General features: G+C 47.1%; 1 protein-coding gene across 1 annotated transcript in view; it reads left to right on the top strand.

Moving 5' to 3' along the window:
- The first annotated feature begins 14,263 nt into the window (after positions 1 to 14,263).
- The window catches only part of LOC119163330 (high affinity choline transporter 1-like), a 13,671-nt gene continuing 5,440 nt past the window's right edge, over positions 14,264 to 22,494 (top strand). The window contains exons 1-4 of the mRNA XM_075887798.1: positions 14,264 to 14,486; positions 17,552 to 17,659; positions 20,169 to 20,324; positions 21,141 to 21,289. Coding sequence (XP_075743913.1) covers positions 14,264 to 14,486; positions 17,552 to 17,659; positions 20,169 to 20,324; positions 21,141 to 21,289 — 636 coding nt within the window. The remainder of the gene's footprint in view (positions 14,487 to 17,551; positions 17,660 to 20,168; positions 20,325 to 21,140; positions 21,290 to 22,494) is intronic.

The following is a 22,494-nucleotide window of genomic DNA, read 5'->3' as shown; positions in this document are numbered from 1 at the left end:
ACGAAGGGTCATATGACATGGTATCCCAAAATTTGTGTTTTTCAGCAAAACACTACAGGTAGAGGGTCTATTATGCTTATAAAAGTCCGAAAAGTGGGCTGTAAAAGAAAATATTTCGGGGCAAAACTAGCCCTATAAACCCCGCCCAGCGTCGGCGGTTGCCATTTTGTTGGGAGCATGTGACGTGATGAGCTGGAAGGAGCGGAGCGATCGCTTTCCACCGAAATTTCAGCCCTTGCGAATCGTTCAATTTTCGTATCAAGCTGAAGGAAGCTAAAGTATCTCGATTTGACGCGCAGCTTCCCATGGAACAATATCATTGAATGCAGGTGCGCACTCGCGATTGACGCATCACGACTCACGAGGGCACCAGTGCAGCGCTGAATTTCCAATTGAGTGCTCGACCAAAAGCGCTGAATTTTAGCCAGATTTGATAATTCGAAAATATTAACCAACATAACGCATCTTATGATAGAAAATTGGGTGTCATAGCCCCTATAAGTCAGCTGAGGCTAGGCATCATCTTTTTTTTTTCTTGGCACGCTCTAGTATTTTACTAAGTCGTGGGTCTTGAAAAGTTTGAACTTAAGTTCCGTATGCGTTCCGTATGCGATGTCCGTATGCGATGACCATAACATTCCGTATGCGATGTCCAATAATTCCGTAAGTTTCCGTAAGAATCTTACGGAAATATATGGAAAATATATGGGAAACATATGCATTCTTTATGGAAACATATGGAATTATTGGACTCGCATACGGAACGTTTCAGTAGGGTAATTGTTGACCAGCATGCCTTGATGATGTCGATGGCGCAGATTTCACGGCTGCGGGCTACCCGGGCCCTTGGCAACTCACCAATCGGGCTACCGTGTTGCCGCAGACCATACGCTTCGTGACGCCGGCCTTGATCTCCATCCTGGGCATGTTGGCGATCATCTCCGCGGTCATGTCGTCCGCCGACTCGTCCATGTTCAGCGCTTCCACCATGCTCACCAAGAACGTCTACCACGAGCTGCTACGGCCGAACGTGCGTTGCTTCGTTACGAATTACGACTACACGCTCATATCTTCGAGCTTCACGCGACCGTGTGCAAGAAATAGACCAGTGACTCGGACCAGTTGTAGTCCTTGACGTTTTTTTTTTTCCTGGGTCGATTTATTTCGGTGGTGGCGGTGAAACAAAATGCAGAATTTCCGTGTCTAACAGTTTGTTTCGTATCTTTCCTTCGTAGAACCGATCGATCAGTCAGTTAATAAACAAATCAGTCTTAAGTCCTCGATAGACAGCTACGATGTGTCCGAGCCAGAAGGCGAGCAGCCAGTAAATAACAACTGTGCATTTGTGTAAAACTTAAGCGATGTTATCCAAGAAAGGGAGGGGGAGGGGCAGTGTTGCGGTGAACATATGCCTTGTAAACTGTAGGATTGAGCGTGTTGGTGCACGTTTACTAGTGCACATAAGCGCAAATAACGAGAGGGGACAAAACAGGGGACACAGGACGCTGACGTTTTGACTAGGCGTTAAGCGAAAACTGGGCAGGGAATGGCCACCCTGTCACCACCCCTGCTAGTCCAAGCCCCCCTGACCTCTGTGGGACGTGTCTTCTCTACATGTGCTGTAGGCGTCCGAGGGGGAGGTGGCCATAACGCTGCGCGTCGTGGTGTGTCTGTTCGGCGCCGCGGCCACCTACCTGGCACTGTCGGTGGAATCGGTGTTCGGACTGTGGACGCTGTGTTCGGACGTGGTGTACGTGCTGCTCTTCCCACAGCTCGTGGGCGTCTTCTACATCAAGGACACCAACACCTACGGCTCCATCATAGGTGATTAACATGCTGCGCGGCTTCCTCTGTGCATGGAAAGAATAACGCGTGTGCATGGCCTCCGAGAATAGGGGAGGACGTGCAATGTTTTTGGGAAGTCAAGGACATGCGACATGTTTTGTATGACATAGTCGTGCGCATATAGATGAAAGTGGTGCCCCCTAGTCATCTGAGAAGGGCGCCAAGTCTTCCCTCATGATATTCAGTTGTGTACCTGACCCTATATTGCTTGAGGAGCAAGGCTGTAGCCATTAGTGCATTGAGCTTTTAACGACAACAGTTTGCGTGGACAATTGGTGCCGCTCTTGAAAAGCTGCTAACTTTCCACCGTTCATCCTCGAACCCCATTCCTCTACCAGGGAAAAAAAAAAGAACAGGAAACCAATAGCAGGCTGCTTTGAGAAGTACTTGATCGCTTAATTTTTTTTTTATTTTGGCAACAAATATGCAGCTTCTTTAGGATAAGTTTGGGAATAGATATTGACCGCTTATCAGGGAGAAGGGTTGCTGCAGTTAACTTGAGTCCCCCTCCCCCAATTTAACTCAACCCGGTGCACGCCTATGCTGCATGCCGCCAATGCCACGAGTGGCATAGCGGTATTATATAAGGAACCACAGTGGTATACCATGGAAAAACTTTCGTAAGTATACCCACAGAAAAATTACCCGCAGTAATCTCGAGACGAAACTCATCGTATCGTAAAAAAAATATATGTCACGATGTTAAAACAGCCAGGGACGCCTTTGGAGCGCTCACATTGCAGAGGCGCTGCGCAGAGCTGGTGGAAGCTCGCGTTTAACTTGACAGGGCACCATAGCTCCAGATAAACAGGAGCTGTTTTGGAATATTGATACAAAAAGATACGGGAAAAGATGAGGCCGCGGTCGTCTTAAGCGTTGATACACTAGCATTACCACAATGAATGCGTAAATGAATCGATAGACTTGGACGTTGAGACAGGTATAATGTCACGTGGTCGTAACGTGAATGAAGGCAGCATGCTGTCGGCAAGTTCAAGACGAAACTCTTTATTCGGGCGAATACTTGTGCGCATGAAAATGGAAAGTTAAAAGTTCAAGCGATGCATACTGTACAATAATACGGGTCATGGAGCGTCGACTGTCTGTGACCTGATCAGTAGTACAGCACCAATGGCATCGAAGATTCCAACGTTATCATTGGTGGCCGGGTTATTTCTAGAGAAAACTCTTATTGTTCGCTTGTGGTGCGCAGTCTTATCGGAAAATTTTAAATCAATAAGGAAGGTTTCCTGACACTCGGGCATAGTCAGCAGAAGATTGTGGTTATGCGTGGATCTTTTACATAAACACATAAAACGTGGGCGTAGCAATATTCAAAACGCTATATCTCATTATATGTAAACTATATATAGGGTGGGCTAGTTACTAGTCAAATAGAACATGGTTTTATCAGCGTAGGGACACCAAAAAACATGGACGCTTAACGCCATCATTTTCCGTCTCCTGAGTTTCTTCTCGTGTTCCGCCCTAACAGGTTTCACCATATTTCACAGTGTCACCATTACAACGTGCTTTGTAAACTATGTGATAATTGGAGGCCAGGCGTAAAGAAAACAACAAAAGACCATTTCACAGTATTAGCCATACGTTAGGCCTAACAAGTGATCGTTACGTCCTACATAAAGATGAAATGTTCAGAGCTGCATAGTGATTTCGCAGCATAACATTCTTGCGTGAAAACCATTCGGCCAAGTGTGCTTTGATTAAACCTACGGGTAACCAAGAGTTCTCGGTCTACAGGCTGAATCCTTTGTTATTCAAATTCCTTCGGGATAACTTGTCGATTCAAATTTCTGATGGCGAGAGCGAAGTGAAATTTCACAGATAGTTTGCTAGCCGAGGCTAACTGCACCGTGGCCGGCTCACAGACTCGTATCACGGCTGTTCAGTTGACCGCTCAGACGTTGTCATTCTTCTGCAGCATCCCAATACAGTCTTTAAAACTCTGATTTGATTGATTGATTTGTGGGGTTTAACGTCCCAAAACCACCATATGATAATGAGAGACGCCGTAGTGGAGGGCTCCGGAAATTTCGACCACCTGGGGTTCTTTAACGTGCGCCCAAATCTGAGCACACGGGCCTACAACATTTCCGCCTCCATCGGAAATGCGGCCGCCGCAGCCGGGATACGAACCCGCGACCTGTGGATCATCAGCCGAGTCTTTAAAACTCTGAGAGGTGGCCTCTGAGATAGTGTGACACGCTCAAATCTCGAAGGCCATGGTTCAATGTAGAACTCGGTCTGTTCCAGCGTTCGTGCTGGGCGCCTTCGTGCGCTGGCTGTGCGGCGAGCCTTCGTTGAACCTGTCGGCGTCGCTGCACCTGTCATTGACCGGTCGCGAGAGAGAAGAGTGGTTTCCTTTCCGGCTGGCATGCATGGCGATATGCTTCCTGTCACTGATCGGAGGATCCATGGCAGCTGATCTGGCATTCGAGAACAAGTGGCTTCCACCTCGTTACGACATATTCGGCTGCTACCGCGAATCTCAACCCGGGGACACCACCACCCGACGCAACGAATCACTCTGGATCAGAGTACGCAGCCATTACCAAACATTTTCTTTTTATTTGAAGGGTTACCGACACAACATTTTTCTGTTGTCGTTTGTTATTGTTATTTGTGCCTCAAATTAAATACGAAGCCCGCAATACCCAACAAAACATACTGGTAATTGTGAATGCCCTTTGAAAAAGTTGTTGCAGTATATGTTCTTGAAAGCTTCTTTTCGGATACTGTGCCCTGCTGTCGCAACGTTGTATAATGTCGCAACAAGGTGACGAAGACGCAACACATTTGTCCAGTTTTGCCAGCGGCATAACGAGTTCGTCGTCGTTCCGATCGGATCCATCCATCCATCCATCCATCCATCCATCCGTCCGTCCGTCCGTCCGTCCGTCCGTCCGTCCGTCCGTCCGTCCGTCCGTCTATCTATCTATCTATCTATCTATCTATCTATCTATCTATCTATCTATCTATCTATCTATCTATCTATCTATCTATCTATCTATCTATCTATCTATCTATCTATCTATCTATCTATCTATCTATCTATCTATCTATCTATCTATCTATCTATCTATCTATCTATCTATCTATCTATCTATCTATCTATCTATCTATCTATCTATCTATCTATCTATCTATCTATCTATCTATCTATCTACTAACTCCATTTCATGCAGCGCTGAGTTATGATTCGCGAAAAATTGCGCCTTATTTAAACTGTGGAGGGGTCTCCGTGGCTAGGAATTAAAATTAGTATGAGTGGTTGAGATGGCATGACACATATGACTACTCCCTGATCATGACCTGAGTAATGTCACAATCCCGTCACGTACGTTGTCAAACCGCATACCCACGGGCGGGTATGTGCCACAGGTGATTGACAGTTTATATTGATACGTGTATGGATATTGATACAATATATACCTGCAGGAACGGCGAGAAGATAATGGGTAATTTTGACACGTGAGTGTTAAGATAAAATCTAACATCGGCAGCGTTGGCTCGATCAATGCAAAAAAATAAATGTCAGGGTCCCAGCTGAAATCGAACACCAGCATTCCATGTGGCATTCAAGTATTCTACCACAGATCCATTTACCAGGTCTCGGAAATACTTTTCAAATAAACCCTAATGTTCTTGAAACGTCAGTTGTGATTGCAGTGCAGGCTATCCAATTTTATGAACATTACATATTTAATCCTCGTCGAGATAACGTTCATTGTAATTAGGCGTTATCAGCTGAAGTTCATTTATCTATCAGTGTCCAGCGCTACCACTTCACTCTCTTCCTTCTGGGGTTACCATCCTCGCGAGCACCAGCGATTCGCATCAGTTTACCGCTTCTGGTGCTGCTGATATCCATGTTACTTAGCATCGTTATGCAACTGTAAACAACTGATTATATAAAACGTAGGCGGCTGGTTAACGTATGTTTGTAGGGGCCCTTGTGCGTATACCTTCAGCGCCACTTCATAATGTTTCACTTAAGAAAATGATTGAAGCACAGTCAGCTTCCATCCACATGCTACGCATAACATCGATTCGCAAGGAGCGTAGGATCGTCCGAATTTGTTTCTTTAGCTCTTTCTAGATCTTTTTTGCATATTTATCGTTGCTTTGTATATCGCTTTCTTTCTTCTTCTTATCATAACCCTCACATCACCCCTCCTCAGTTTCACTTCATTATCACCTCTTGCTAAGGTTATGGTTATGTTAAGGCACACTATTTCACCCTTCTATTACATCCTCTTCATCTTAACAGCCCCGCCGCGGTGGTCTAGTGGCTAAGGTACTCGGCTGCTGACCCGCAGGGCGCGGGTTCGAATCCCGGCTGCGGCGGCTGCATTTCCGATGGAGGCGGAAATGTTGTAGGCCCGTGTGCTCAGATTTGGGTGCACGTTAAAGAACCCCAGGTGGTCGAAATTTCCGGAGCCCTCCACTACGGCGTCTCTCATAATCATATCGTGGTTTTGGGACGTTAAACCCCACAAATCAATCAATCAATCAATCAATCAATCAATCAATCAATCAATCAATCAATCTTCATCTTAACATCAGTCCTTTTCATAGCCCCTGCTGTTCTCGTCGCTTACATGGACTATATTACATTAGGCTATGTCATGTTTACCTGTTCCCTGCTCCTTCTTTTTCGCTCTCACTTCAGTTACTGACCCCATGCTTTAACAAGGCATACGCATGCCTCATCCTCATTTCTCTTTCATACCTCATTGCTATGATGTATCGACGTACTTTAGAAAGGGTTGTGCTACGTTTTACCGTCATTTTCTCAACCTCACTTTCCTTCCTCACTCCTGCTATACTGTATTTGTGCATGGCTATTCTATATGTTCTCTCTCTCTCTATTATCTTCCTATTTCTCAGTATCTTTTTCTGGCTCTTTCTCCCACTCTCCCATTGCAGCAGAGCCTGGATAGCTGAGTGGTTACGGCTTTTTCGATCCATGGACGCCCAAGTTTGAATCCCACCCCGCCAAGAAATTTTATTACGTTCCTTTATTTCATCTCTTACTCCTCTCTACTTCACTTTTTTCTACCTTCTTTCCTTCCTTCAAATAGGCGACGAGTGATGATGACGTCACTCGACAAGTGACGCAACCCCCCCTCCCCCTCTCAAGATTGTGCCAACGCCATAAACGTACGCAGGGTTTTCAGGGGTAGGGGGTTGCGAAGGTTCGTCGCGGCATCCCCGCTTCCTTATTACGTCAATTTATGGGGCTGCCTTCGCAACCCCTTCCCCCCCCTTCCACTCCTCGTGCGTGCGCCTATGGCCAACGCCACTTGGAGTTTTGCCAGGTTTAGAGCGCTCCTCTGTTCAAACAACGCAGGAGCACTGCGCCGAGGACGAGCGCGGCGGGAAGACTTGCACGGATTCCGGCAAGTCGGAGCTGAGCAGCCGGAGTGAGCGGACTCGGCCGGCTTCGGGGAGATCACTCGCGGCGAGCATGAACGTGACCGAGATGACGACAAGGATCGATCGCGGCAGGTCGAACCCTCGCCGGAAGCGACGCAACCCAAACGCCACCGCGGCGGTGGCGCCCGCCAAGACGACGCTCGAGACGGCCGACAACAAGGACGCCCGCGCCGGCGGCAAGCAGAAGCGGCGGAGTGCGAAGCAGGGCAGCGACGAGACGATGAGGGTTACCGAGATGGCGGCCCCCTCACGACCCGGGACGAAATAGCCGCCGACGTAGTGACCGCGGGCGAGCTTGACCGAAAGGGCGGCTGCATTGTTCCTTCCTGGACCTGCTCGCTGCGTGTCACGTAAGGGTGGTGTCAGCAGCGCCCATGGAGGAAGCCCTCGCTCACGGTCGAGCTCCACCGTCGGCTGATTAATGCGTTCTAGAGTGTCGGGAAGCAGGGTATATGTGTGTGCGTATTTGGGAAAGGGGAATAGTAAATAATGAACGTGTTCAAATCGAAGATCCTGCGGCCCTGATTGTCTGCAGAGTATACTGATGGTTCCACAAACTACCGTAAACGTGTGGTAAAAAGACGAAGTTCTGCGGGAATTGTGAGAGGTAAACAGCGCGAAAAACAGAGACCGAGAAAAAGAACAGCGTTCGTCTTGTGTTGTGTCCTTCTTTTTCTGTCTCCGTCTTTCGCGTTATTTGCTTCTCACAATGAATCGTCACCAGCTTGCCCAGTTTTCAATTCTACTCTGCGGGGGAATTACCGCAGGCATTTGTGACGACTACAGCCTGTCACCACGTCCTCTTCCAGTGGATGCGGTGCGTAAACGGGACCTACAAGATCGCCGCTAGCAAACCTCGGAAGCTAAACAATATGCAAGAAAAGATTTGCCCGCTTCGACAGATATTCCCTCAATCGCTGCTCTTACGAATGAGCCAGCTCATTGTAAGACGGGAAGTCCCTCCGCGTAGGTGAATCACCTGTCAAATCTGCCAGCGCGAGTTTGCGGGTTATCGCGCCCGAAAGAGAGCCAACTTCCGTGCATGTTTGTTACATGCGCACAGCTGTTGATTTCTGTTCTCTTGAAATGAATTCCTGAACGGTAATGTTGAATCTTCGATTCACAACCTAACCACCACTACATTTCGGTATCCCCCCCCCCCCCCCCCCGAAACACTTCAACAAAATACGAGGACGCAAAAGAAGACACTAATGAAACAACGCTTTTTTGCGTCCTCGTGTTTCTTTGCGGTGAAGTATAAAGTATGCAGTGCCAATCATAAATCACCAGTCAGTTTTATACATTCGGTCTGTTAGAACACCCCTATCATCGCCTTAAATGTGTGTACCTGGGTGGCTGCACTATAGGCGACCCCGATTGCTTTTCTCCCCATGGCCCTTCGCGGAGCCAATATTGGAGGTAGTTATTTTTTTTTATATTGGGAAAGCTAATAATAAACATTGCAACACAGGCATATTTTGCATCACACCAAAACCGCAACACGAAAATGCTGTTCCTAAGAAAAGTGTGGCAGAGGAGGATTACATATCTTTTACGCCTAACACCACGTGAACTTTTGAAGCGAGGGAATCGTACTTCTGCTAACTTCGCCGTCTTCGCTGTCGGGCCATACACGTATCTCAAGTAGCAGATGTGAGATGTGACTACGAGCCCTGTAGTATGCTACGAGCATACTTGCGACAATACACACTGAACTTTCACAAGAGTACTTTTTAAACAATATAGTCTATCTAGAACAGGGAACAGAACCTCATTTTCATTGTTACACTACCAGTTATTTTCATGTGTTTCTTAAAGGCTGACACCCCCTCCCAGTAATATTCATAATAAACCACCATATAATTATGAGAGACGCCGTAGTGGAGGGCTCCGGAAATTTAGGTCATCTGGTGTTCTTTTAACCTGCACTGACATCGCAAAGTACACGGGCCTTTACCATTCAGCCTCCATCAAAATGCGACCACCGCGGCCGGGATCGAAACTGCGACCTTTGGGTCAGGAGCTGAGCACCGTATAGTCACTTTTCCGCCGTGGCGGACTACCCCCTCGGTATCCATTCTTCAACGGGCTAGAGTAAAACGTTTGGTGTCAACGTTGGAGTTCAACTGCGAACTGTCCAGAGAGCCGATGATGCGTTGATCATGGCTTAGTCCGACTGTCCCAATGGTCCACTACGCGTTAAATCGTGCACCTCAGGACTAACAATGAAGTCTCGCATCCATTCATTCATTGCGGGCTGCCTGTAGGTCTAGTGGCTAAGGCACTCGGCTGCTGACCCGCAGGTCGCAGGATGTAATCCCGGCTGCGGCGGCTGCATTTCCGATGGAGGCGGAAATGTTGTAGGCCCGTGTGCTCAGGTTTGGGTGCACGTTAAAGAACCCCGAGTAGTCGTAATTTCCGGAGCCATCCACTACGGCGTCTCTCATGATCATGTGGTGGTTTTGGGACGTTAAAGCCCACATATCAATCAAAACACCCGCGCGTTGCTAAATTGACATGTTCAATGAAATCTCGTAGCTTGTAGAACGCGTGCTTACCACCCAGGTCACCAGTAAACTCCCACTAGAGGTAGTAATCGTGGAGCCAAACTATGACAGTGAAATAGCTATAAGGATTGGATCGGGTCCATTCGGCAAGCATTCTCAGATCATGAATGGTAGTCTAACACTATCCCTCATGAGGAACATGGACCAGCTGCACCATCGCTGCATCTTATAACAGTGTGCTTACATACGGAGCTGAAATCTGGAGGCTTACAAAGTGTATCCTAAACTGAGGACAACGCAGTGAGCGATGGAAAATAAGATAATGGGTGCAGCTTTAAGAAATAGGGAAAGAGCACAGTGCGTCAGGAAAAAAAAATGGGCAGCAAGGATATCGTAGTTGAAATCGAGCACGTAAGCGATGCACGTAAGCAGGTTAACCACTGGTAATCAAGAGTAACTGACTAGATTCAAAAATGCATGAGAAGAAGACACAGAATTAGGTGGACACAGGACCGAGTTTAATGGCAGAACATGGGAGAGGCCTTTACCCTGCAGTGGACGTAGTCAAGCTGATCATGATCCTGATGACCATAGGATGATGAAATATTGATGATGACCATTCCTATGGTCATCATCAATATTTCGCCTTTGCCATCTCGTCCACCACAAGAACAGGCGAGCTGCCTCAGCCAAATTACATAACAAATGTTTGTGAAGACGCCTTCCTTGTGGATGCCGCTGGACCCTTGCACAACCTCGTCACGGCAGCCGTACTTGGCAAACAGGGGACAGGTCGTGGACTGCACCTAGGCTACCGAAATACACATCGCAGCCATATCCAAAAAGCCACCTTTATTCTCATGGACTCTCTGCCAGCGCGGTCTTGCCAGATCTCAAGTCGGCTGCTTAGCGCATTCCATACTGCAACAAGCTGCGGCTACAACTCAAGAGGGTCAGTGGACACGACTGACATGGGTACGAGGCACTTAGGAGTTCGAGGCAATGAGCTCGCTCATGTCTCTAATCGTGATATCTTCCACCAGGCCTCTGCTACTTCATCCACAGTGCAACTTTTTGATTACAAGGACGACCCCCAGCCCCTGCATTCCTATATCGATATCCTGCAACACATTGTGCGGAGAGACGTACTCTACCCCTGCCTGATCCTAAAGTAGATAAGGCAACGCAGGTTGCCAGGCGACAATCGCAATCATCATCCTTTCCAAATTTTTATGTATTGCCCAAGATAGATGCTTCGGTGTGCAATCCGCAGAGTAAATTCCGTACAGCCACAGTATATCGGACAACTATAATCCTACAATAGTGTGGGAGGCGACCCTGTCGAGCTCTGACCCAGCGCAGCAACAAGATTTTCCTTACCAAGCCTGAAGAGAGAGAGAGAGAGAGAGAGAGAGAGAAAGAAACTTTATTTTCGACCAGGCGTGCGTTCTCTTCGCCCAGAGGAGGGTGACTTCTTCATTCTAGGTAACCATGGCTAGCCGCCGACGCCCAAGCCCTTTCAACTAACCGGCGCTGGTCCTCAGGGTTTACCGACGTCAGCAACGCCTACCACTGGTCTTCTGGATTTTCTTGTACGCTGTAGAAACAACCCGAGTATCCCGCTCCCGCCCATTGACGAACACACACACACACACACACACACACACACACACACACACACACACACACACACACACACACACACACACACACACACACACACACACACACACACACACACACACACACACACACAAACACACACACACACACACACACACACACAGAGAGAGAGAGAGGGGGGGGGAAAGGCAGGGACGGCGGCAAGAGCCAATGTTCTTCCGAACTAGGAGGTTCACTTCACCCACTAGCGACTTATTTGCTAGCAATAAATGTTTTATTATTTCTTTTTCACTCGGAACCGGTAATTTTAAGGACGAAGCTTGTTATGGTCGAGGCTTGTCCGTAGGCGTTGTCGTTGTGCGCCGTAGCCTTAGCTAGTGACGACGACGCTGACGACGATGAAGAACAAGCGCGCTCTACGCCACACATTTTCTTTCTGCCATCAAGACACAGCACATGCAAAGTAGCCACTATATACTGCGTGACGATTATGACAATGATGATCATGGACAATGGCCGGCTTGTGTAATAGATGACGCCTCAGTATGATCCATGATGCACTTGGTATCATTGGAAACAACCACCAACCACCAGGTGAACATGCCCAGACGTCGTCTTCGCCAACTTGCAGCTATAGATCCCATACCACAAACCAGTAATAATGAACGCAAAACGAAATTCACAACTAAACACAACATGTAGCGTATATGAGCCATAAACATTGTATGTAACCGTACACCACTTTGCCAATCATTTGCATGCGTAAGTGGTCAGCGTCACGGGTGATTTACGGAAGCACTGAACAACATACCACTGCTTCGCCCACTTATCACCATTCGCTTCGCGGATAAGCCGTGAATTTTTATTGCTTATTTTTATTTACACCTTCGGTTTTTTGGACACCGACAAAATTATGTTTTGCTCACAACCAATTACTCTAACGCTGGAATTTCTGCGAAACGAGCTCTTTAACGCTATCGCGTTAAAACTGGGACTGGACGTTTCGGCTTCGTTGGTTCACCATTTGTTTAGGAAGTGCTTGGGTTGCGGCTTCATTAAGATGCACGGAAGCCTTGCCAAAACTCACCCTCGGCGTTGGTGGCACCAGCACGGGTGCAGAGAGGTAAACTCAAATTAATTTCTGGCAGATTGCGGGGCTGAGATCTCACCTAAAGGAGCCAACGGAGAGACCGTGTCTCCCGGCCGCTTCCTTTGGCGGGTGACGCAAAAAGACATTATATATTGTTGGTGCCACCTTATGAAGTCATCATCACGTCAATGATAAACAAAACACGTAAGGTCGTGCGCATGACGACGTCATCACATGACGTTCTCACTTGGTCAAACTGCATATAGATTCCTAATATAACTAGAGCAGACGCTGACGCTGCGACCACGTAGTGGCCATGGGACGAGTGATGGGCAGTACGGAAATTGGCCTAGTCATCGTACTCGTGGATTTCGAATGCACTTGTGCATCTGCTTATTGTTGTGTTCTGGTTTTGTTTCGAATAATAAAACAGACCTTTTAACTGGTGAGCCTAAAAGGTTAAGGTGGCCGTGAGCTGCAACTGCGGAACATTTGATGATTATCGTTTCATGACAAAGTGGCTTCAGGTCTTGCTATAAGCCAAATGAAGTCGAAAGCATGAAGATTGACAAATCCATGTACTACCAATAATTCCCATGCTCAATGAAGCGCCGTTCGTTGCAGATCCCATAGACACTAGCATAGTTCCCTCTAGTGAATTTATAGGAAACTGTAGTGCACTTATATGACCCAGGCTCGGTAGAAAAGTTTCCTATGCCTCCGATCTCAGATGCAGTCCAAGACCAAGTTGGATTGGTGATCACTCCATTCGAATAAGAAGAAAAAGAAGCAGATGGTTTTCACCATAGAGCCGTTTTAGGCCAATACATAAAGGAACCTGTGAATTTTTTCATTGACCGCAAGCATTACCATGCTGACGTCATCATCTCTTGCAGAAATTTCAATGGGTAAACTCTAATCCAACCAGGTTTGCATCAAACAACAACTTTTTACTTCCACATACACGCACTAACTATACGGTAAACATGCTACCATATTTCCTGATATTCAATGTTGGAACTCAATACCAGTGTGCACTAAACCATTGCCATTCAACATTTAAAAAAAGTTAATCATCTCATTTCGCAATTATAACTAATTTGTATTTCCACATTGGTGATGTCTTACATTCAGTGCTATTACTGTATGAGTTATTTTTATAGTTATTACTCATGTAGATTTGAGTTGTCTGTTTAGTTGCGTATCATTACTTAAAGTCACTTTTGTTCAAGATTCTACTGCCATTTTTTGTGTGCGTTTGAGTTTTTTCATAGCCATGTATAATTACTGAACGTTGTTTTGTAGCCAATTTAACTGGAATATATATTGCATGTTTGCGTTGTTTTTATTCTTATCAAAATTACTTGCCGCTTTTAGTGGCCATTTTGTTGTACTTATCAACATGTATACTTCTGACAGTAGGTCGTCTTTCAGCCTTGTGCTATGGGACCTCCTTCTGTATATACTAACCCAAACGCGTTTATATATTTTGCAACAAATAAAGTTTTTTGATCGATTGGTTGATTGATTGATTGATTGATTGATCGATCGACCGATCGATCGATCGATCGTCACCATTTCAACGTCACAACCTGTCGCGTGCCGTTACACGAGTGCGAAGCGCGCGATCTCAGCGCAGAAGAAGAAGAAGAAGAAACCGCACGAGCGAAGGCTGAGCGCGCTTCGCTTCTTATGCGATCGCCGCTGAGCACCTCCGTTATACCCAGCCCGGAAGAAGATGGCCGTGAACGTGGTGGCCATGATGCTGGTGATCATCTACTACTGCGCCGTGGTCACGCTGGGCGTGTGGTCGAGCCGCAGGTTGGGCTCGGACAGCAGCGCGCAGATGTCGCGGCTCAGCGTCGAGTCGCGCCGGAAGCAGGACGCGGCCCACTTCCTCATGAAGCTGTTCATAGCCAACCGCCACCTGCCACTCGTGCTGGGCGTCGGCTCCATGACCGGTGAGTGCGCGCAGCGTCGTATAGCTATAGCCTGCGAGATGCGGTGATGCGGAGTCGTACCAATCGAAGAGCCAACCTTAGCGAGGAGAAGGAGGAGGAAACAAGAGCACATTCGCATAAACACTGCTGTTCACCCCTCATCTCGGAGGTATCATTCACGTCCCACTGATCATTCTTGCGTAAACCAAATAGGACTAAAAACAGTATCTCTCACAACGCACTGCTGGCAAAGGTGGAACTATGGTTTGACCCTGGTCTGTCTCCCAAAGGGTGTGTCTATTTTCCCGGCAACCGGGATAATTGATCAAAAAAAATTTCTCCCGGCAGTCGCCTCCCATTGGCTGTCACAAGTCACGTGAATAACTGCCGGGATAAATTTTTTGTATGATTCACCCGGCAACCGGTAGAAATTAAGCTGTTCAACATAACCTAACGTAACCTAACCTAACCCAACGCACGCTGGACCACGTCTGTCCAGTCTGTCTCGCAGCCTAACCTAATCTAACGCACGCTAGGCTACGTATGCCCAGGCTGTCCCGCAGCAGCCAGTTTGTTCTCTTTTCCCCACGGCAGTTAGTCACCTGACATATGAGAGCCAATGGGAAACGACCACAGGGAGAAATTTTTTTTGAACAATTATCCCGGTTGCCGAGAGAATTATCCCGGCTGCCTCGTTATCTTTCCGAATGGTGCCTGCTTATAAAGTCCGAATGGTGCCTGCTTATAAAGAGGTTTTACTATTTTAATGTAAACGCTCGATTACTTACACAGTAAGAAATCGTTGTTCCCAACAATAGTAGCTTAGAGTAGTGAGTATCGATGCCTTGTCATCCAATACAACTTGTCTAGACTTCGAGTATTGATGTCTTGACATCCAATATAGCTTGTCTAGACTTCGAGGCTTTTTAAAGAGACACTAAGGGCAAATAACAATTTATGTCAAAGTGATAGTTCAATGCATGCATGACATTGTCTCAAGTGTCAATATTATCAACGGCAAATGCCTCCTTATAGATTAATCAGGCGAAATGTACCACATGGTGTGCGACACAAGTGGGACATTACCGAAATGATCACGATGACGTGAGTGTCCGACTATCAGGCTGATGAAATTGACTATTTTCATCAGCCTGACTACTACTACTGCAAGGCAAAGGCCTCTCCCATGATCGGTCAATCCACCTGGTCTTATTCATTCGGTTGCCTTCTGTGGGAATCCAGTCAGTTACCTTTAATGACCGGTGGTTATCCTTCCACGCTACGTGCATGGTCTATGTCCATTTCTTCTTGATTTCACCTATGATATCCTAACCCTGGTTTGTTCCCTGACTCACTCTGCTCTCTTCTTGTCACCAAAGGTTACACCAATCAGTTTCCTTTCCATCGCTCGCTGCGCAATCCTCAATTTAAACAGAAGCCCCTTTGTAAGCCTCCAGATTTCCGCTCCGTATACGTAAGTGCCGGCAAGACGCAGCTGTTATATATTTCCCTCTCTAGGGTTAGTGGTATATTACCATTCATGATTTGCGAATGCTTGGCGAATGTGGTTCAAGCCCCATCCTTATTCTCCTAATTATTTCACTCGAATGGCTCGGCTCCGCGTTTTTCTATGTAAACGTGTTTCTTTACAACTTCCAGCATCTCTCCATTTAACGCAAAGCGCTGCTTTCTGTTGAGACTGATGCACATTATTTAGTCTTATGCATATTATTTTCAGACCTACCATTCTGCTTTCGGTGTCCAGTTCAGTAATCATGAGCTGTAATTCGTCCCCTGAGCCAAGGCAATGTCACCAGCGAATCGCAGGTTACAAAGATACTCTTCATTAACTCTTATCCATTATTCTTGCCAATACCACCCCTAGTTCTCTTGTGTCCAGTAATCCACGGTAGAATCAGACGTGTCCGTTCTTCAGCACTGTGTAAGTCACACGTGTCACATCCCATTTAACAACCTCTAATGTTTTGAATATCACAGCTAGGCTTGTTACACTTTCTTAGCACTGTACAATACCACTTGTCCACCTATCAGTTCTCAACCTCACATTACTCGTAGCTCGTCTGGTCTTCTCTTAACTTTTTGAAACTCCATATGGGTTTTGAAAAATAAAAAAAAAAAAACGGCGCGGCTTCGAACTTGTGACCTTGCGAGCTTAGCCTGTGGATGACCCTCCTCCTCGCACGTTTATACTCTCCTAACTTCTTCCTGTCTCGCTCAATTTCGACAATGTTCCCTCAGAATGCCGGCACAGTCGAAGTTTTGCTGATTTCGAGGGTTTTGCGAACTAATCGGCTGCTTCTATGTGATTTTTATGTTGAGAGTATGCGTCGAGGGTAGTTAGAGTGCATGAAAAGTAAACGCGAAAAGTTTCTAACTTATAAAGCATAGACTGGCGCTGCATTCAGCGCGGTACCACATTTTGTTGGTGTGTGGCAGCAGTAATTAAAACTCTGATAAATAGATATACTAGTAGATAGTGGTCATCAGTCGGGAGCTATATATAAGTATTAGTATTTACATGTAAGGCTAGCCTAATGACGTAGAACAGTGGATGAAAACGCAAGGAAAAATTTATTTCTCGTTCTAGAGAGCGGTGAGAGGCAAAAAAAAAAAAAAAACTTCGTACGAAAGTAATGACGTGTTTTTATATGTGGTGTTTAACGTCCCAAAACCACCATATGAATATGAGGGACGCCGTCGCGGAAAGCTCCGGAAATTTCGACCACCTGGGGTTTTTTAACGTGCACCCAAATCTGAGCCCACGGGCCTACAACATTTCCGCCTCCATCGGAAATGCAGCCGCCGCAGCCGGGATTGAATCCTGTGACATGCGGGTCAGCAGCCGAGTACCATAGCCACTGTAATGACGTGTTTGCTCACCGCATAGCATCACCTTCTTGGGCCTGGGTAAGGCCTGAATTATTTGTAAATAAAAAATAAATAAATAATACTACTACTACTAGTACTACTACTACTAATACTAATACTGACGTTATGGCGTTAAAAAAGGTGGTTTCGCAGAAATCCATTGTGAGCGAAAATTTGGCGTTCCTTCTTGTTTTCAGCGACCTGGGTTGGTGGTGGTTACCTGAACGGCACAGCGGAGGCTGTCTACAAGAACGGACTTCTGCATTGTCACGCCCCTCTGGGCTACGCAGTCAGTCTGGTTTTAGGTGAGCAGCAGTTTTGTACAAACATCAAAGCTGCTTCTATCACGTCCACAGTGTATTTTTCCCTCTCACCTTACGTTCTCTCAATTTCAAAAGAAGAAATCGGCCAGAACCGGCTATGGTTCTGAATTTATCATCTACGAGTGTGATAACAACTGAATCATTGTACTGACTTTCAAGAAATGCTGGTTTTATAGGAGGTGTTCACGCGACGACATCTATTGCGGCCGTTCCCATACTTGTGTTCTCGCGCGCAAATGTTGCTGTCCGGCCACAACCAGAGTTCTCGGCAACACGTGTTATGTTGATATTTTTATAAGAAGACTGGTTAGTGAGGCGCAGCACTACCAAACGTCAGGCTGTCATTTGCCGGATCGCTGACGGACCACGGCTATAGGGCGTAGAGTTACTGTGCATGCCAACTTCATGCTCCCGTGTACGGAGCGTTTATACGTTAACTCTATATAGTGGTGCACACACTGGGGCCGCGTTGCGGGAAGAGCTTAGTGAATGCCTCCTACAGACCTGTGGGCGCCGACATTAGCTGATGTTTGCGAATATTTGCCACCACTAGTGAACTTGTGATAAAACTAACCGAAATTCAAAAATTAGGGAGCCAATATAAGCCAGCGCTAAGCTCATCTGGTTGTGTGATTTTCTAAAGCTAACTATTGTTGGATACAACATAGAAATTTCCTCCTCAAAGGCAGATACACATAATGTGCACAATTAGGTGCTCACTCCAGGCTGAAGTCATGAGCCAAGCGGCCGCATCGTGGTGGTATTCCCAAGTCAATTAACGCCTCCTTTATGTTATCAAGGTCAGCCAGGCGCACCCGCTCCAACCGTTCACCAGCCTATCCTCTAGCCTTTTCCCGCCTTCGCCCATTGCCTAGCCTTCACGTGTGCTTTGCAGTCATGGGGTAGAAAACCCCTCATGCAGTGTCCTACGATGGAAATCATTAGTATTAATTTTTTGTTCAGTCGTGTACAAATCCGTGGAGCGGCGTCTTGCATTCCCCGTGTTCACAATATTGGCGGTCACGATGGCTCTGTAAAATATACGGTGTTTTGAGATAGCGTGTCACGGTTCATGGCGCTATATACGGCATACTATGCGCTGTGATGCGGCAGTGGCATTGCTTCGAGCCACAAAGAAGGAGCCGGAACGAACAAGTCTGACAGACGTATGATATTTTAGTGGGAAACACGTCTATCGCATCTCCGGGGGAAAGCACTTGGAAGAACGTGTGACGCAAGCGGCGCTACCTATCTTGTAGCGTCGTGTCTCGACCACTCATTGAACTAAAGCGGACTGACGGCTCCCGTTGAGAAGCGTGCGTTTGCATTGGCATTGACAGAAACAAACGAGGCGTTGGTCGAGTGCATAGCGTAGGACTACTACTTTAGTCACGGAGGCGATTGGCTGCCGTGCTTTGATCACCTAGACGGAGCCTCTCAGGACTTCTTGAGAGCATTGCCGCACAGCCACGACCTTGACAGCTGGCTCAACAGGTGACGTTTTCGTGAAAGGTCATGCAAGAAATGAGATTTGCCGACACTTTCGGGTTCGTTGCTAGGGTCCAGTACTTCTGAACACGGAGAAAGAAAATTAAAAGTAGTGCGCGTCACGTGGTTCAGATAGCTTAACAAGCAAGCCTCCTCTGACGTAACCCTTCTCTATCATTGCGCGCTGCCTTTCGAGTACACGATTAAGTCCCCACATCGATCGTCCTCAGAAGATGCGGCCAAAGTGAGTCTACCAATAGCCTTGCTTGCCAGCCACGTACGTGTCCTGGCTTAAATCGTACTTGCGGGCTAGTTCGTAAGTCATTACGGCGTATGGTAGCGCGCACCAGGTTACGCAACGAACGCGCACACAAAGAAACGCATTTCCGAGCTTGTGTTGTCCGTTTAGGTGCGTGTTTGTTGTGCACCCTAGCGTGAGCTGCCATATGGCTTAATCGAGGTCTATTTATCCGTTGATTATTTTATGATAAGGCTTCAAGATTGTCACGCGACGCTTTTTTTTTTATCAGAGTGCGTCTGTTGGGCCAGCTCACTGAGCAGGTTGGAAAATAAAGCAAAAGCAAGAGCTCATAAAACATACAACGAGCCCTGACGTTTTCGTCCCGTGTTTGGCCGACGCAATAGGCTTCAATCACGTCACGCAATACCGGTTCTTTCATCCACAGTTTCTTCCCGTATACACATGCAGATTCTCACGTGCATGCGACGGCGTCATAATAATGGTCTGTTCTTCCGAAAATTTCTGCTGGTACGGCATATAGAGATAGTTGACTGGAGTTGACGCATGACCGGCCATGTTGTAACTGCTCCAGTTAAGGCTTGACGACACGACCGCATTGCAGCGCGTCGACGCGTGCTGTGTAGTCCCTGCCGAGAGGGCGTGGTGTCGTGTTCACATGCTACGCGCTGGCGCTCTGTAACGCGTACGTGTGGCCAGGTCTTTGGGATTTTCGATGACGTTGGCACACATCGCTTATCGCAGGCGGCACTTTCTTCGCGAGCAAGATGCGCGCGACCAGGCCGATAACGATGCTGGACCCGTTCCAGACGCGCTACGGCCGGTGGATGGCGTTGCTGCTCTGCTTCCCCGCAGTTGTCGGGGAAGTCTTCTGGACTGCCGCCGTCTTGGCAGCACTCGGTGCGTGTCGCTAGCCCCTTTAATTTCGTGTGCTATGCTCTACATAACCCTCTCTGGCCCTTGAAAATCCAAGTAAGACAACACGTACAGTGCTAACGGAGGGAAATGCTATGTCATCAGTTTCAGTGTAACGACTATAGTATGCGCAGTTGATAGTCAAGTACTGTGGTTCTTTCAGATAAAAGTAGCATTGTGTTACCCTAAACATAGGAGGTCGAATAAGGTCTTGGTTTGGACGACCTTTGTTTAGCCCGAGAACCCGGCAGCCAACAATGCGGTGAGTCCACAATGATGACGCACATGCATGACAACGACTATGAAACATAACGTACGCAATGTGATATAATGCACAGATGAACAGTATGGGTGTAATGAACACCCAAAGTTTATCAGGTTTAACGTGGCCGCCGCGTCATCCAGTGGCGCTGGAAATGTACGAAACATTTTCGTTTTCTTGATGACTCAGCAGTTTGTGTGAGCACGTGTTTGTGGCGTCACTAGAGGTTGGTCGTGCGACTGGGGATAACAATTGTGACTTTATTCGGTCGAACTGCGCAGTACATGTTGGTAGTGCGCCTTAGAATAGCCTAGGATATCTAAATTCAAGGCAGCCTGCCGAAGCACTGAGGAGTCTGCTTTTGTGTGTGTTCAGCGGTTTCCAAAGTCGACGCTGACTGCATATCGTTTGTTATACACTCAAAAGTTTTGATTCGCGCGCATGATAATTTCTTGTGATGGCGCGCAGTCTGTATAATTTGATCTATACAGCCTTCTGTGTAATTTTGACTTGGCGAGACGCAATTTTCCTTCCTCCAGGTGACACCGCCCACGCAATCATGGAGGTGGACGTTCGTTTCTTCGTCGTCGCCTCAGCGCTGGTCGTGTTCTTCTACACATCCCTCGGCGGTGTCTACGTGGTCACACACACCGATGTCCTCCAGATTGCCAGTACGGCCATCTGTCTCGTAAGTATACATGGATCGAGTGCGTAAGTGTGCGGGCATAGAGTTTCCCAATCTACACTATAGAGGGAACTCTGGCGCTAGTGTCTATGGGAGCTGCAACGCACGGCGCTTCAGCGAGCATAGGAATGATGGGTAGTACAAACACTGATCTAATCTTCGTACTTTTGGCCTGTTTTGGCTCCATGTGTGTTCGTGTGGCTTGGAGCTGTTCTCTCACGAAACAAAAATCAGCAAATGTTCAGCGGTTGCGCTTCACCAATTTATTATTTTAGGCTTACCTTTCCAATCGGGTCACGAAGTTCAAAAGGGTTGAATTTTTCAAAACAAAACCGAAACACAGCAATAAACGAAGCCGCAAGTACGATCCGTCGCCCGCAAGTACGAAGACTAAACAAATATCTGTACTACCCATCATTCCCGTGGTCGCTGAACGATCGCAGCGACAGAGTCCCCTCTAGTTAAGTTTAGGAAACTATATGTGTGCCGCGGGTCCATACAGAACCTATATATGGCGGGGTGGACCTGCGCTTATCAGCGTCTGGCTCACCGTAACAGCGTTCCTGTCATCTTTAGTTGAGCTGCGAGTTTTTAAAGTGGCAATCCTTGGACCTCCTGAAACTCGTGAACTGGCCGCCGCTGGTTCCAGCGTCACGCGGAGTCGGCGTCAACACAAGTAATGCAAAAAAAAAAAGTCGCGTCTCGGCATCATTTATGATGTCACGTGACCTGACGTCACATGACGTCATGCATGGTGACCGGACACGAGGACAATGTGAAATTGGGTCAAGCGAAGAAAGCGTGCAATCACTGCGATCCCGGAGGCAACGCAAGAACACGTAAAGTTCATGAAGCTTTCGGAGAGGGCGCGCACGGAGAGAATAAGCATATTTACTGAGAAGAAAAGGAGAGGGCTTTTACCTTCAAGTTGTCTTGCACGAATACATGAGAGACCCTGTGAACCTTTTTTATGGAAAACTGATCATACTTTAACGCACAGTGCAAGGACACCCGCGCAAAGCTTATCAGTGATCATTGACCATAATGAATTTAGGTTTTTTTTTTCAATTATTTAATCCCACTTTGCCGTAAGGTATTTCGTTGGCCTTAAGTATTGGTAGTTTCAAATGTCACGTTAGACAACGTTGCTTTAGTCGATGTCAACTTGTTATTCAACACCAACGCGTCGCGTATACTGTGTTCAGTCT

The sequence above is a fragment of the Rhipicephalus microplus genome, chromosome 3, assembly GCF_043290135.1.
Source record: "Rhipicephalus microplus isolate Deutch F79 chromosome 3, USDA_Rmic, whole genome shotgun sequence".
Classification (NCBI taxonomy): Eukaryota; Metazoa; Arthropoda; class Arachnida; order Ixodida; family Ixodidae; genus Rhipicephalus; species Rhipicephalus microplus.
This window is presented reverse-complemented; position numbering and strand designations above follow the sequence as displayed.